The sequence below is a fragment of the Carassius carassius genome, chromosome 49 (assembly GCF_963082965.1).
Source record: "Carassius carassius chromosome 49, fCarCar2.1, whole genome shotgun sequence".
Classification (NCBI taxonomy): domain Eukaryota; kingdom Metazoa; phylum Chordata; class Actinopteri; order Cypriniformes; family Cyprinidae; genus Carassius; species Carassius carassius.
Window position 1 is genome coordinate 16343979 of NC_081803.1, and position 13233 is coordinate 16357211.

Genomic DNA, 13233 nt, shown 5'->3' on the forward strand with positions numbered 1-13233 from the left:
CCGTGACATTTTAATTTTTTTAGTATCGACTTGGTACCGAAGTATCGGGTCTTTTGACAACACTACCAGAAAGTATTATAAAAGTTGTGGAAATTTATTTCACAGATCTCTGTGCAATAGAATATAATTTTTAATCAGGTCCTGAATTTTGGTGTTATCTTGCATATATTGCCTAGTTTTACTAATTCCCGCAGATTTTGCCTTTATAATGTGGGAAATTCCTGCAAACATTGAATTAATAAAGCAGGTTGGTTATATGTAAAAAATACACACAGAATATCAGATCGACTCATATAAAAAACAGCATCAGCGCATCAAAAAAACATTCAATGCTCTTAACTAAATGACTGTATTAACGAATTGTAACTTTATTTTTAAGGATTAATCTGTTTTTAATTTAAAGTTTAATATCTGTATATTTTTGTACCTGAATACTAATTGTTAGACCTAAATGGTTTCCTAAATGAAATTCCGGTCCTGATTTTAGTTGATAATATTAATTAAATTATTATATTCAGATATGTGATATGTCATAGATTGTACTTATTAAAACAATTAGAAAGCAAATAAGTAGCATTAATAGTCATTAATTTTAGTAAACATATACTATGATATATTTTAACATAGATTTTTCTTCTTAATTTACATCAAGTGGCTTCTTTGCTGCTCTTCTTGACACCAGGCCATCTTCCAAAAGTCTTCGCATCACTGTGCGTGCAGATACGCTCACACCTGCCTGCTGCCATTCCTGAGCAAGCTCTGCACTGGTGGCACTCCGATCCCGCAGCTGAATCCTCTTTAGGAGACGATCCTGGCGCTTGCTGGACTTTCTTGGAGGCCCTGAAGCCTTCTTTAAAAGAATTGAACCTCTTTCCTTGAAGTTCTTGATGATCCTATAAATTGTTGATTTAGGTGCAATCTTAGTAGCCACAATATCCTTGCCTGTGAAGCCATTTTTATGCAATGCAATGATGGCTGCACGCGTTTCTTTGCAGGCCACCATGGTTAACAATGGAAAAAGAATGATTTCAAGCATCACCCTCCTTTTAACATGTCAAGTCTGCCATTCTAACCCAATCAGCCTGACATAATGATCTCCAGCCTTGTGCTCGTCAACATTCTCACCTGAGTTAACAAGACGATTACTGAAATGATCTCAGCAGGTCCTTTAATGACAGCAATGAAATGCAGTGGAAAGGTTTTTTTTGGGATTAAGTTAATTTTCATGGCAAAGAAGGACTATGCAATTCATCTGATCACTCTTCATAACATTCTGGAGTATATGCAAATTGCTATTATAAAAACTTAAGCAGCAACTTTTCCAATTTCCAATATTTATGTAATTCTCAAAACTTTTGGCCACGACTGTACAGAGTTTCCCGCTGCTGTTTTAAAAAGCACACGTGATATTTATCTACTTTGTGTCCTAATTAGGCGACGACCAGCACATGAACTGTTGTGCTGTTTAACGTTACCTAAAAAAAAAAAATGTAAAAGTGTCCCTTCCCCGCACCCAAAACTAGTCGTCTGTTCATAAGAGTCTTAAACAAGGACTGGTGGGATGTGGTAGTGTTCCACTTCACATACGCTGAGTGAAAGGGGAGATTTATAATGACAGGACACTTATTTATGATACTTTATTCACCAGGAAGAACACTTTGTCATGTGTCATTACGCTATTTCTACGTCACTGCGCATGTGCAGTACTTACAAAAGTACGCATGTGCACCCCTTACAATCCGATAGAAATTTTAGTCGGATCGAGTTAATTCAATCTGATTGATGTGTTTACATGTGACTTTTTTATTCTGATTGTGCTTCTAGTCCCATTACGATCAGATTAGTAGTGTCCATGTAAACGCAGCTATTGAAGACTGGAGAAATGTCACAGAGATAGTTAGCCTATTTTAAATTGTAATATATTACAATTACGATATTACTGTTTAATGGTATTTTTGATCAAATAAATGAAGCCTCTGAAGAGCCTTCTTTCTCAGCTTTCTTTCAAAAACATTTAAAAAATCTTGTATGTCTATATTTTTGGTTAGGTTTGGTTTTTAGTATTTGTAGTGCAGTTTGTAGTACATGGTGTGTACAGGTTGTAGTGGTGTTTGAAGGTTTGTGCAGATTCTATACAACATGACAAAAAATAAGAATTTTATGTTGAAATTCTGTAGAACCTATATGCATTTATGCAGCACAGAAATAGTGCTTTGTGTCATTTGCACACAGCGTGATTTAACATACAGACAGTTCTAAAACTTATGACTGCCTCAGGAGCTGAGAAAAAAAAACGTAATATTTTCAGAGGTTTTTCAGAGGTTTCCCTCCTCTGTTTATCTTCTGACGCTCTGCTCTATAAGGGAGAGAAAGCAACATCTCTCTCGTATATTAGCAGTGCGGATTACAGTGGCACAAACGGCTCCTCTCCGTCATATTAAAGACCATCCTGACAAAACTAGTTGTCATGTTAATACAAGATGAAATAAATACAGCAGTATCTTGCCGGATTCAAATAAGAACTCTGTCTACTAAGAACCGTGTCTACCGTGACAAAAAAATGGCTGTGCTATTAAGAAACAGCTGGCACAGTTTCTCTGCATGTGAAAGGCAGTGAAGAAAAGAGTTGACTGACATTCAGCTATTCTTTTACATCATGATAGAATATGTCATTATTATTGAAATGACATTTAAAAGAGATTAGTAACTAATCTCAAAGAAAACACTGGAGATGAATATAATTAAGCAGATATAATTGAATTCATTTCTTTTCTTCTTAAGCTCTTTATGCATTTCCATTTTAGAGCAGATTATTATACTGACACTGGAGAGATTCAGTTTATTTTTGCTTTGTCTGAAACCTTATTGCATATCTGCGATCTCTGATAAAATGGGGATCCTCTTAAAGGTCTCGAAGGATCTGAGCTGTGTCTAAGAGGGCAGGTGGGGAGGGATTCCACTCAAAACAGGTCTGTTCTGTGGAGAGAAAAGGTAAGTTTTAAACCCCTAGTGAGTGGAGGCAGCTACCTTCAATTGAGTGTTTGTAATGCACGTTTTAGTTTATTTTTTTGTATGGTGCTTTCAGTATTTTTAAGTGCATATACACTATCATTCAAATGTTTGGGGTCTATTATTATTATTATTATTATTATTATTATTATTATTATTATTATTTTATAATACACCCAGGCTGTATTTTATTTGATATGCTATACTTTTAATTATTATATATTGCTGTTATTTAAAATAAAATGTTCAGTTTTAATATATTTTACAATGTAATTTTGTCCTATGATGCAAAGCTGAATTACTCCAGTCTTCAGTGTCACATGATCCTTCAGAAATCATTCTAATATGCTGATTAGGGGTTTTCTTATTATTGTCAATGTTGAAAACAGTGCTGCTTAATTTTGTGATAGTAAAATAGTCTCTGTAATTCTATAATATTCTGTATCAAAATATTCTTACAGTATTCTGTGATGCATTTTAATTTTAGGATTCTTTGATGGACAGAAAATTCAAAAGAACAATATTTATTTAAAATAAAAATATTTCATACAATTTCAGTGGTTCAGTGGTTCACTGAACAAATTGTTCTTTCTTTAAATTAATTCAGTTATAATTCATATTTTCTTAGGGATAAAAATCTACCTTGGCTTGTGCTCTAAACTATAGTGAGCCCTTTTACATTAGACCTACTATAATGTTCCAGTTAAAAACAAAGCCCAAACTTAAATTTAATTACTATTGATTTTTAAATATAACAAGCAATGCTGTATTTGTTCAGTACAGATGCGTACCGAACTGAAAGAGCTGGTATGAATTAGTGTACCGTTACACCCCTAGTATTCATAATAGCTAGAGAGAGAAAGAGGATTGATGTGAATTTCTGTGTGGCCCTCACCTCCAATCACAGTCTGGAGAGAAAGAGTAAAAATGCCATTACTTTTCTCATTACATAGAAAATGACAGAAAGCACCTCTCTTTCCCTCAGCTTCTCCTTTCCTCACGGTCTCTCTTGCTTTCTACGTCTGTTTTTCCATCTGTCTTTCTCTCTCTTTCTTTCCATCTGTTTTCTCGATCCTTCTTTCTTGTTCTCCATCTGTCTCTCTCCTTTCTTTCACTGTCCCTGAACAGGAATAACATGGTTCTTAAACCAGGTACTGGTAGCTTTGGCACTGTGTTCAGGTGCCATGTCCTATTGGATAACTAAATCTGCATCTCCATAAAGTTGGTCAGCAGCAGGAAGCATGAAGTGCTCTGAAACTTCCTGGTATATGGCTGCGTTGACCTTGGACCTCAGAAAACACAGTGGACCAACACCAGCAGATGACATGGCACCCCAAACCATCACTGACTGTGGAAACTTTACACTGGACCTCAAGCAACGTGGATTGTGTGCCTCTCTCCTCTCTTCCTCCAGACTCTGGGACCCTGATTTCCAAAGGAAATGCAACATTTACTTTCATCAGAGAACATAAATTTGGACAACTCAGCAGCAGTCCAGTCCTTTTTGTCTTAAGCCCAGACGAGACTCTTTTGACGCTGTCTATTGTTCAAGAGTGACTTGACACAAGGAACGTGACAGCTGAAACCCATGTCTTGCATACGTCTGTTCATAGTGGTTCTTGAAGCACTGACTCCAGCTGCAGTCCACTCTTTGTGAATCTCCCCCACCCCCATTTGTTTCACAATCCTCTCCAGGGTGTGGTTATTCCTATTGCTTGTACACTTTTTTTCTACCACATCTTTTCCTTCCCTTCGCTTCTCTATTAATGTGCTTGGACACAGAGCTCTGTGAACAGCCAGCCTCTTTTGCAATGACCTTTTGTGTCTTGCCCTCCTTGTGCAAGGTGTCAATGGTCATCTTTTGGACAACTGTCAAGTCAGCAGTCTTCCCCATGATTGTGTAGCCTGCAGAACTAGACTGAGAGACCTTAAAGGCCTTTGCAGGTGTTTTGAGTTAATTAGCTGATTAGAGTGTGGCACCAGGTGTCTTCAATATTGAACCTTTTCACAATATTTTTCTGAGATACTGAATTTGGGATTTTCCTTAGTTGTCAGTTATAAACATCAAAATTAAAAGATAAACATTTAAAATATATCAGTCTGTGTGTAATGAATGAATATAATATACAAGTTTCACTTTTTGCATGGAATTATATTTTTTGTTTTATATTTAAATATACAAATTTAACTTGATTTATATCTAATGCTTAAAATATTACTGTATTTTAAAATAAATTTAACTGTATTTTATAAAGCTGTTGATGCCAAAAAAAGTACCCCCTTTATCATTACCCTCTTACTGTCTGTCTGTCTCCCTGTTTCTTTGCTCTGCTATCGATTGGTCAGCTCTGATGGAAATGTGCTTTTAGTAGCTAGGGGAGATGGTTCAGACTCTTGGATGCTGTCAGACGTTTTCGCGAAGGAATGAAAAAAATCAGGTGGATAGATTGCAAAGAAAGAGGGGTGATATCAGCTGCTCTTCCAGCCGTCAAGGAACTAAATGAATACTGACATATTTGTATTTATTTAAATTAAAGTTGTTGTGGCACGGTTAGTGTCAGGAGGATCTTATTTACATACCAATTAGCAGGTTTATTAACAGCTTTTTCTGTTGATTAATATAATTAGCATGCAGATAAATGAATAAGATAGTTGTACGGGGTGGGGGTGTTTATAAAAAGAAAAAAGACAGCCTGATTAGCAAAGTGTAAGAAAGCAATCACTTGTTATACAGTTTTCTCATGGATAAAGGTATTTTTTATTTCTCCAAGTACCTTTCTCTACCTAAAAAGAGAGTATTTTCACTTTTACAACAGCTTATGTGATGGATTTTGTGAGTTTTTGCACAGCCTGGATAGATTAAAGGCATTTTAACAAAATGACCAATAATTGTCCTCCATGGCAGCTTTGTCTGACGTTCTGATGGATGTTGCTGTAGGTCTCTGTCTACAGATCTGTCCCTTCTGAGTGGACTTGTGTGCCCCAGCAGTAAAAATCAACAGTTTTTGAAATATGCTTACAAACAGATTTAAAATAAATGTTGTAATACTATATATGTATGTATGTATGTATGTATGTATGTGTATGTATGTATGTATGTATGTGTATGTATGTATGTATGTGTATGTATGTATGTATGTGTATGTATGTATGTGTATATATATATATATGTGTATATATATGGATGGATGGATGGATCAGGAGACACAAAGCTGCTTTATTTTGACATGCACCTGAAGATAGATAAACATGAAATAGACAGAAATAAACTGTTAATAAACATTTGCTTATATTAATGTTCTGTGAAAGCAGTTTCAAGCAGTTAAATGAGCTGTTTTCCACCTGTACACCGTTCTGTTCAATCAAAAAGGAAGTGCATTTCTCTGTCTCCCAGATGCATATGGTGTGCTCTCTGTAGAGCTCTGATGCGACCTGATCCTGGATCAGATGAGAGATCATTAGTTCATGTTACATTCTCACCCTGAGCCAGTAAGCCGGGGAATTCCTTAGCGCTCATATCACGGGCCTCTCGAAAACTATCCAGCCCGGTCAGGCTGGATTATATCTCCATTTCAAATACAAATCATAAATGTGTTTCTCTTTGAGAAAAGTGAATTATTGATGTTTGAGCTGCAATCCCTGGAGAGAACGAATGAGTTTTAGAAGAAGAGGAGAGCAAGGCTTTTCTCTCTCCCTACAGATATATAATCTACATTTAATACAAACTGAAGTATGCCTGTGTGCGGTCTGTAACGTCAGGCAGTGTTATTTTAGTCTTGTTTATATGCTTTTATAATATTTTGATATTATAATAATTAATAAAAAAGAATAGCTTTTTTTTTTCTTTTTCTTTTCGTTTGTCATTTTATGCACTTTTGTCATTTTTACATTTATGCATTTAGCCGACGCTTTTATCCAAAGTGACTTACAGTGCATTCAGGCTATAATTAAATTTTTTTTTTTTCATGTCAGAAAAAGTCTACCAGACAAACTCAAGCCCAAAGTTTCTACTGTTTTAATGAATATTTATTTTGACCCAGTTCTTTGAAATTATTTGGTTAACTAATTCAAAAAAGCATTTATATCTTGCTTGACTAAATTAGATTGTAAAATTTAGGTGCATAAGTTGGAAACCATGCCAATGTACTATTGATAACTTGATAACTAATATTTAAAATTTAATTTTACTACAAAGATAAAACATAAATTGCAGCAAAAGGACCTGTGGAAACATTCTGAAATGAACAAATCAATCAATCAGTGTACAGTCAACGAAACAAATAAGCAACAAAAAAGTAATTCTAAATGTTCTCCAGGTGCAAAACTTTAATTTTGAAAGATGTGTCTGAAAGCTGTTGTCACTTTTTTTTTTTTTTGCAGTTTAAGTAAAGAGAGTGGAAAAACGTGCGATTTAGTATTTGCGGTCAGATGAGATGATGTCAGGTTTAATGTCAGTCTGGTTTTCTATCGTTATTTTGGAAACTTGTTATGAAATAAAAAGTCTCACACCTTAGAAAAATTAATTTTTATCCCAGTACTTCTGTGATTTGAATGTTTGTAACACAGAAATAATGATACGTGAGGCTGAAAAGAGTTTGAAGCGGTTTCATTCATGACCGATCACAACGGCTCTCTTCAGGTCAATGGCAGCGTTAACGCGAATTTAAATGTTCAAATCACTTTGGTGTGATCGTATGCTGCACGGATGAACCAAGTGATTACAACATTGATCGCACATATCATGGGTGGATTCATGAAATCGACGAATCATTGTAATTTAGGAATAGAATCACATTGGTGTTTGAATCGTTTTCGCGATCTTTAACAATCTATTAAATGGAAGTGGTTGGTCATGTTGGTGGTGACACCTCTCTTGCAACATGTTTAGCTGTCACAGATATTATACCTAGCTTTTTTGGCTTCTGATCGTAAAGGTAGCCAAACTTTGGAGTGCTAAGATTAGCGAGCAAGGTCCTGGCAATTTTATCAAAGTCAATCCAGACATCACTACACAACTTTATAACCATGTTTCTCTTGTTCTTTGGTCTGTACTTTGGACCACATGCTCTGGCAACGCTAACCAATCAGATCTTAATCTGCTTCTCAAAAATGGTGCAGAAAAATCAGAAACCAAAAGAAAAAGTATGTTTTTTTTGTTTGTTTGTTTGTTTTTTTACATTAGCTTTTATGATTGATTGTCGCTTTCACCTCGGAGTACTCGAATACTTGTGCCCATCCCTAGTTTGCGTGTATATTTGAGTTTCTCACAGTTATGGAGAACCTGGAAATATTAGTTTGAATTTAAATAATTAAATTGATAATACAATCCTAAAAAGTCTGGTAATGCTATTTTTTTCTAGTTATGCTCAGCTCTTAATATTCTAGAAATTACTCTTTGTAGGTTGCAATTTGTATAAAATGATTAAAAATACTTCTCCAGCAGTCACAAATGACCAGAAACGTCATGGAAATTCATTGGCCAAAAGGTGTGGAAAATCTGAGTGTGGTTGCTCATACAGCTGTCAGGATGTTTTCCCTGGGCTGTAAAATCTGTTTATCCTCTGCTCTTTTATTAATACTGCATTTTCTGGGATTTAATTATTAATAATCTGTATGGTGTGTTTGTGATCTTTGCCCTTCTACAGATGTTTTAAAAACATATTGACATGTTTGACAGAAACACAAGCAGCTTTTACCCGTGTGAGGGAAGTATCTCGTATAACATTTACTGTAGATGCTGATAGTAGACATTTTTCCTTTATTTCTACTAAAGAAAGTCCAGAGAGTTTCACTTCTCCTTTAAGATTGATAAGAACTCTGTCTGCCTCTTCAGCTTTCCTTTCAGGAGCAGGAAAAGTGTGTGTGTGTGTGAGTGAGAAGAGGTCCTTAACCTCGCATCAGATAGAGGCAGAGAGGCATTTCAGGACTCCAGTGACAGACACTTTAAAAAAAGACTTTGAAGTACTACACTGATTTCACCAGCGTGCGTTATTTTTGTGTGACGCTTTTCTGATCTTCTGACAACAGCGGTGTGTGTGTGTGTGTGTGGGCGTGTTTTTGTGACATATCAAGACACAACTCTGTATAATGACATGGGTATGACACAGGTATTACAAGGAGAGGGTGACTAATGAGGACATAACCCATGTCCCCATTTTTCAAAATGCTTATAAATCATACAGAATGAGTTTTTTGAGAAAGTAAAAATGCACAAAGTTTCCTTTGAGGGTTAGGGTTAGGTGTAGGGTTGGTGTAGGGCAATAGAATATACAGTTTGTACAGTATAAAAACTAGTACGCCTATGGGATGTCCCCACTTTTCACAAAAACAAACGTGTGTGTGTGTGTGTGTGTGTGAAGGACAGTATAAAGCAGACATTATCTCCATCAGCATGTTTTGAGGTCTTCCAATGCTTGCCTGCACGTAGATGTTTGAGTAAGAATCACATGAGTTCCTAGTTTGGTCTGGTTTGAGATATGATATGTGTGATATGTAATAGACTAGACTGGACTGGAATAGTAGGGCATGATATGGTCTGGTCTGCTGTTGTTTGATCTGGTTTGCTCTGAGAGCACAATGCTCAGGTTTGCTAGCAGCTATTAACCCATATTTTCTGAGAAATGTACGTTCTTATATATATATATTTTTTCATAATCGGAGTGTTTAACCCCGCGTTGCTCTAGCCTGTACTGTACAGTAGGTCTATTTGAATGTGCGTAATGGTTGGCCGTGGGTCTCATGTGGGCGGAGCAGGTTTGACTCCTGCTGCTATGTTATTTTAATATCTCTCTATTAAAGACTCACCATGACCGTTGTGTGTGTGTTTCTAGCCGCTGGCCTCATACTGAAGTCCCCCGCTGTGCTGGACAGTCTGTCTCTTACACTTAGACAACTCCTCATGTTACCTAGCGACCGTATCCAGGAGGCAAGCAGTGCACGGACACATGAACCTCTCTGTCTCCCCCTGAGACTGACTTTGTCTGTCTGTCTCTATCTCTCTCTCTCTCTGATGTGAGTCATGAAGGGCATATTACTCTGGACACTGGTGTCTCTGCAGGATTCTGCATGTTTTCTTTCAAGAATCTGCCTGCCTCATACAAAGGTTTCTTGTCATGCATTTGTCCTGTTGAGCAATTAAAGTAAAATGTCAAGTTATGATGGAAGTACATTTGTCATCTTGGAAGGTGCTGTTTAACATAGGGGTGCACGATTTTGAGAAAAAACCTAATTGCGTTTTTTCTGACAAATATTGCGATTGCGATGCGATTTTCTATTTTTGCGTTCAATACTTTTAAGTGCATAAAACCTAAAATTATGAATAAAATATGTTGTTACTTTTACGACACAGAGGGTTAAATAAACTACATGCATAGTTATTGAGGTAGTTATTGAGGTAATGAGATTGTTTGATGCTTCGTGATTATTAAATACCTGAACCTAAATACCAAACAATAAGACATAATGGAAATGAACATAACCACTTGGTCATTTATTTTTACATTTCTGGATGGAACCACATAACCTCTGTCTAGTGTATGAACGAGATTTTGAAAGCATTCCCCTGAGACTGTATTCAGGGGAATCATTTCTTTTGCGATATAACGTGTTATAGCCTTCGTGATTTCAATGTGCCTTCTTGAGGACTTTTCATATGGCGTAACAGAAGCGAATGCAGTTTTAATGCTTGGTTGCTTACTTTTTCCATGGCTAGTCGTGGCTTCGTCTTCATCCACATTTTTTGTGCATGCATCATATTGCTGTCGGTGGTGATTTTTAAGATGCTGGTATAGATTGGTAGTGTTTCCTCTGGATCTGGCCACGGCACGTCGACATATTTTACATTTAGCACTCTTTTGCTCCACGTCGTTCTTCGCGAATCCAAAATAAGTCCAAACAGCTGAAGTACCACGCTTCTTGTTAACCAAGTGCTCCCCCGCTTCCTCTCCCGTCACCGAAGAAGTGCCTTCGGCCATTTCTGCGCAGTTACACAAGCTTTTTCTGGCACAATTCGAGGTAAACGTTGTGTGTTAGCTGCTTTTCTGCTGACAGAAAGCCGATGCACTGCATACAACCTTGTTTTTCCATTGCCATTTCTAATTGGCCAGCAAGCCAGGAACGCGAGATTCGACCATTTTGATTGGCTAATAGGTTTGTCACTCAAATGTCAGAGGTGGGGGAAAAAACCTCAGACTCCTGAGGTTAGGTTATTGCGGGAGTTAAAACCTCAATATCGATGCGATAAAGGTGAATTGTGCAGCCCTAGTTTAACATCTGATCTTCTTATTAATGTTTGGACTGTAAGAATTCATTGTGTCTTGAGCTTTAATAATTAAATGTAATCATAGAAAGAGTTCAAATGACTTTTCTTTTGTTAAGATGTTTTATCTGGTCTCACTGGACTTTTTTTAGTACTTTACACTGTTCTTTGACTCATGAGTGTGTTTTTGTTTTGTTTTTCAGGTAGAGGATGCCATGTTAATGTTTGACAAAACTACAAACAGACATAGAGGTAAGACCATTAGACCTCTAAACTGTAATGCAAAATATATGTGAGTGTCCTCTAGTGTTGTGGACGACACAGAGCTTTTACGTTTTTTATCCTTGCTAATGTGAGGATTGACTGTGCACTATATCTAGTGTTATGCCAGTAAAGCATGGCAAATTTTTTTTATATAATTTGCATTTAATTGAGAGAGGGAGATCTTTACAGTACAAAACATTTCATAGTGGGGAAAAAGAGAGTAAATGTGTTTAAAACACACACGCTTTTTCACACTACTGTCTCTTTTCTCTCTCGTGTCCTTCATGCCCTCCAGGTGACGGTTAAACTGCTGTTAAGAGACGCTTTTTGTCCACCTCCATTCTTTTCTCCCTGCTTTCCCACTCTCTTGCTCTCTCTCTCCTTTCACTAAAGAGACTGCAGCAGAATCTCTCTGGCATTTTCAGGCTGAAATGAGGATGATTGTGTTGGAAATTAAGCTCCAAAGCTCCATCAGTCCTGCTGCCCCAGTGCATTGTGGGAATGTGCATTGGCTCTCCTGTGGGCACACGGATCAGGGATGTTATTCAGACATTGAAGGGGTTTTGTTGCAGGATTTCATGCTGTTAATTACAGATGTAATGGTGTGATTTTCATCAGGGCTCTGTGGTTCCTTTTGTGCGCTGTTACAGTGAATACCCAAAGGCCATACAGCCTTCGCTCTGCCAGAACACACACTGTGTTTGCAATAACATGCAGTCATACAAACCAACTTTATGGCCTATTGTGTTTAAAATTGGTATGATATAATTTACATAGTGAAACAATGAATGCAAGGGTTGTTGTGTGAGAGAAAAATTTGACATTACATTTACTCTGTGGTGTTGGCGCAGTGGATAAGACACATGCCTTTGGTGTGAGAGACCTGGGTTCGAATCCACTGTAAGACACCAATGTGTCCCTGAGCAAGACACTTAACCCCTAGTTGCTCCAGAGGCATGCGACCTCTGACATATATAGCAATTGTAAGTCGCTTTGGATAAAAGCATCAGCTAAATGAATAAATGTTAAATGTACTCGGACCAAAATCATTTGAATGCATATCAATACACACGTCATTACTTCCACACTTTTGAGTAAGGAGTTCCCTGGAGGTCTCTCTGGTCCTCTGTTTATTTCAGTAATTCACATATTTCAGTGTGGCATCTAAAACCCTCGTGTAATCCAAACCCTCATTTCCCTGTCAAACACTCTGCTAGCGTCTGACAGAAGGTGGTTTTGACATGGTGTTTGCGAGAGGTGGTTTAGTTTAAGTTTTTATTTCAGCAGTGCATGTAGGAGGACAGTTTTGAAGCTGTGCTGATGGAGAAAGCCCCATTCCCATCATTCTGCATTAAGTGCTGCACACATTAACATTTTCCTTTACATCGCTACCACATTTGTTCATCTGTCTCAAGCACATTTTTCTCAAAGAACACATTTTTTTCTCATCGTATTAGAAGACGCAGTAATTACACACCTGTAATTCCCATAGCAGAAGTTCTGCTGCTTTTGCTCACCCAGTTTCCCTGAATACAAAAGTCTGCCGGGATGATGAAAGCTGGTGTAACGTCACGGATGCTGATGGTTCTGCTCAACATGCTTCTGAACAAGCGTCTGATTACAGCTGGAACTTTGTGATTTTCAAATGATGTAAGTAAAAGTAACAGCGTCTCGGTTTGATCAACAGAGAGCATGAATTATGA

The 13233-nt window shown here is 37.2% G+C and overlaps 1 protein-coding gene across 3 annotated transcripts in view; it reads left to right on the top strand.

The window, feature by feature from the left end:
* The window catches only part of LOC132132228 (RNA-binding protein Musashi homolog 2-like), a 190614-nt gene that overhangs the window by 102710 nt on the left and 74671 nt on the right, over positions 1 to 13233 (top strand). For all 3 annotated transcript variants that reach the window (XM_059544562.1, XM_059544563.1, XM_059544564.1), the window contains exon 7: positions 11470 to 11518. In XM_059544562.1, the coding sequence (XP_059400545.1) occupies positions 11470 to 11518 (49 nt within the window). The remainder of the gene's footprint in view (positions 1 to 11469; positions 11519 to 13233) is intronic.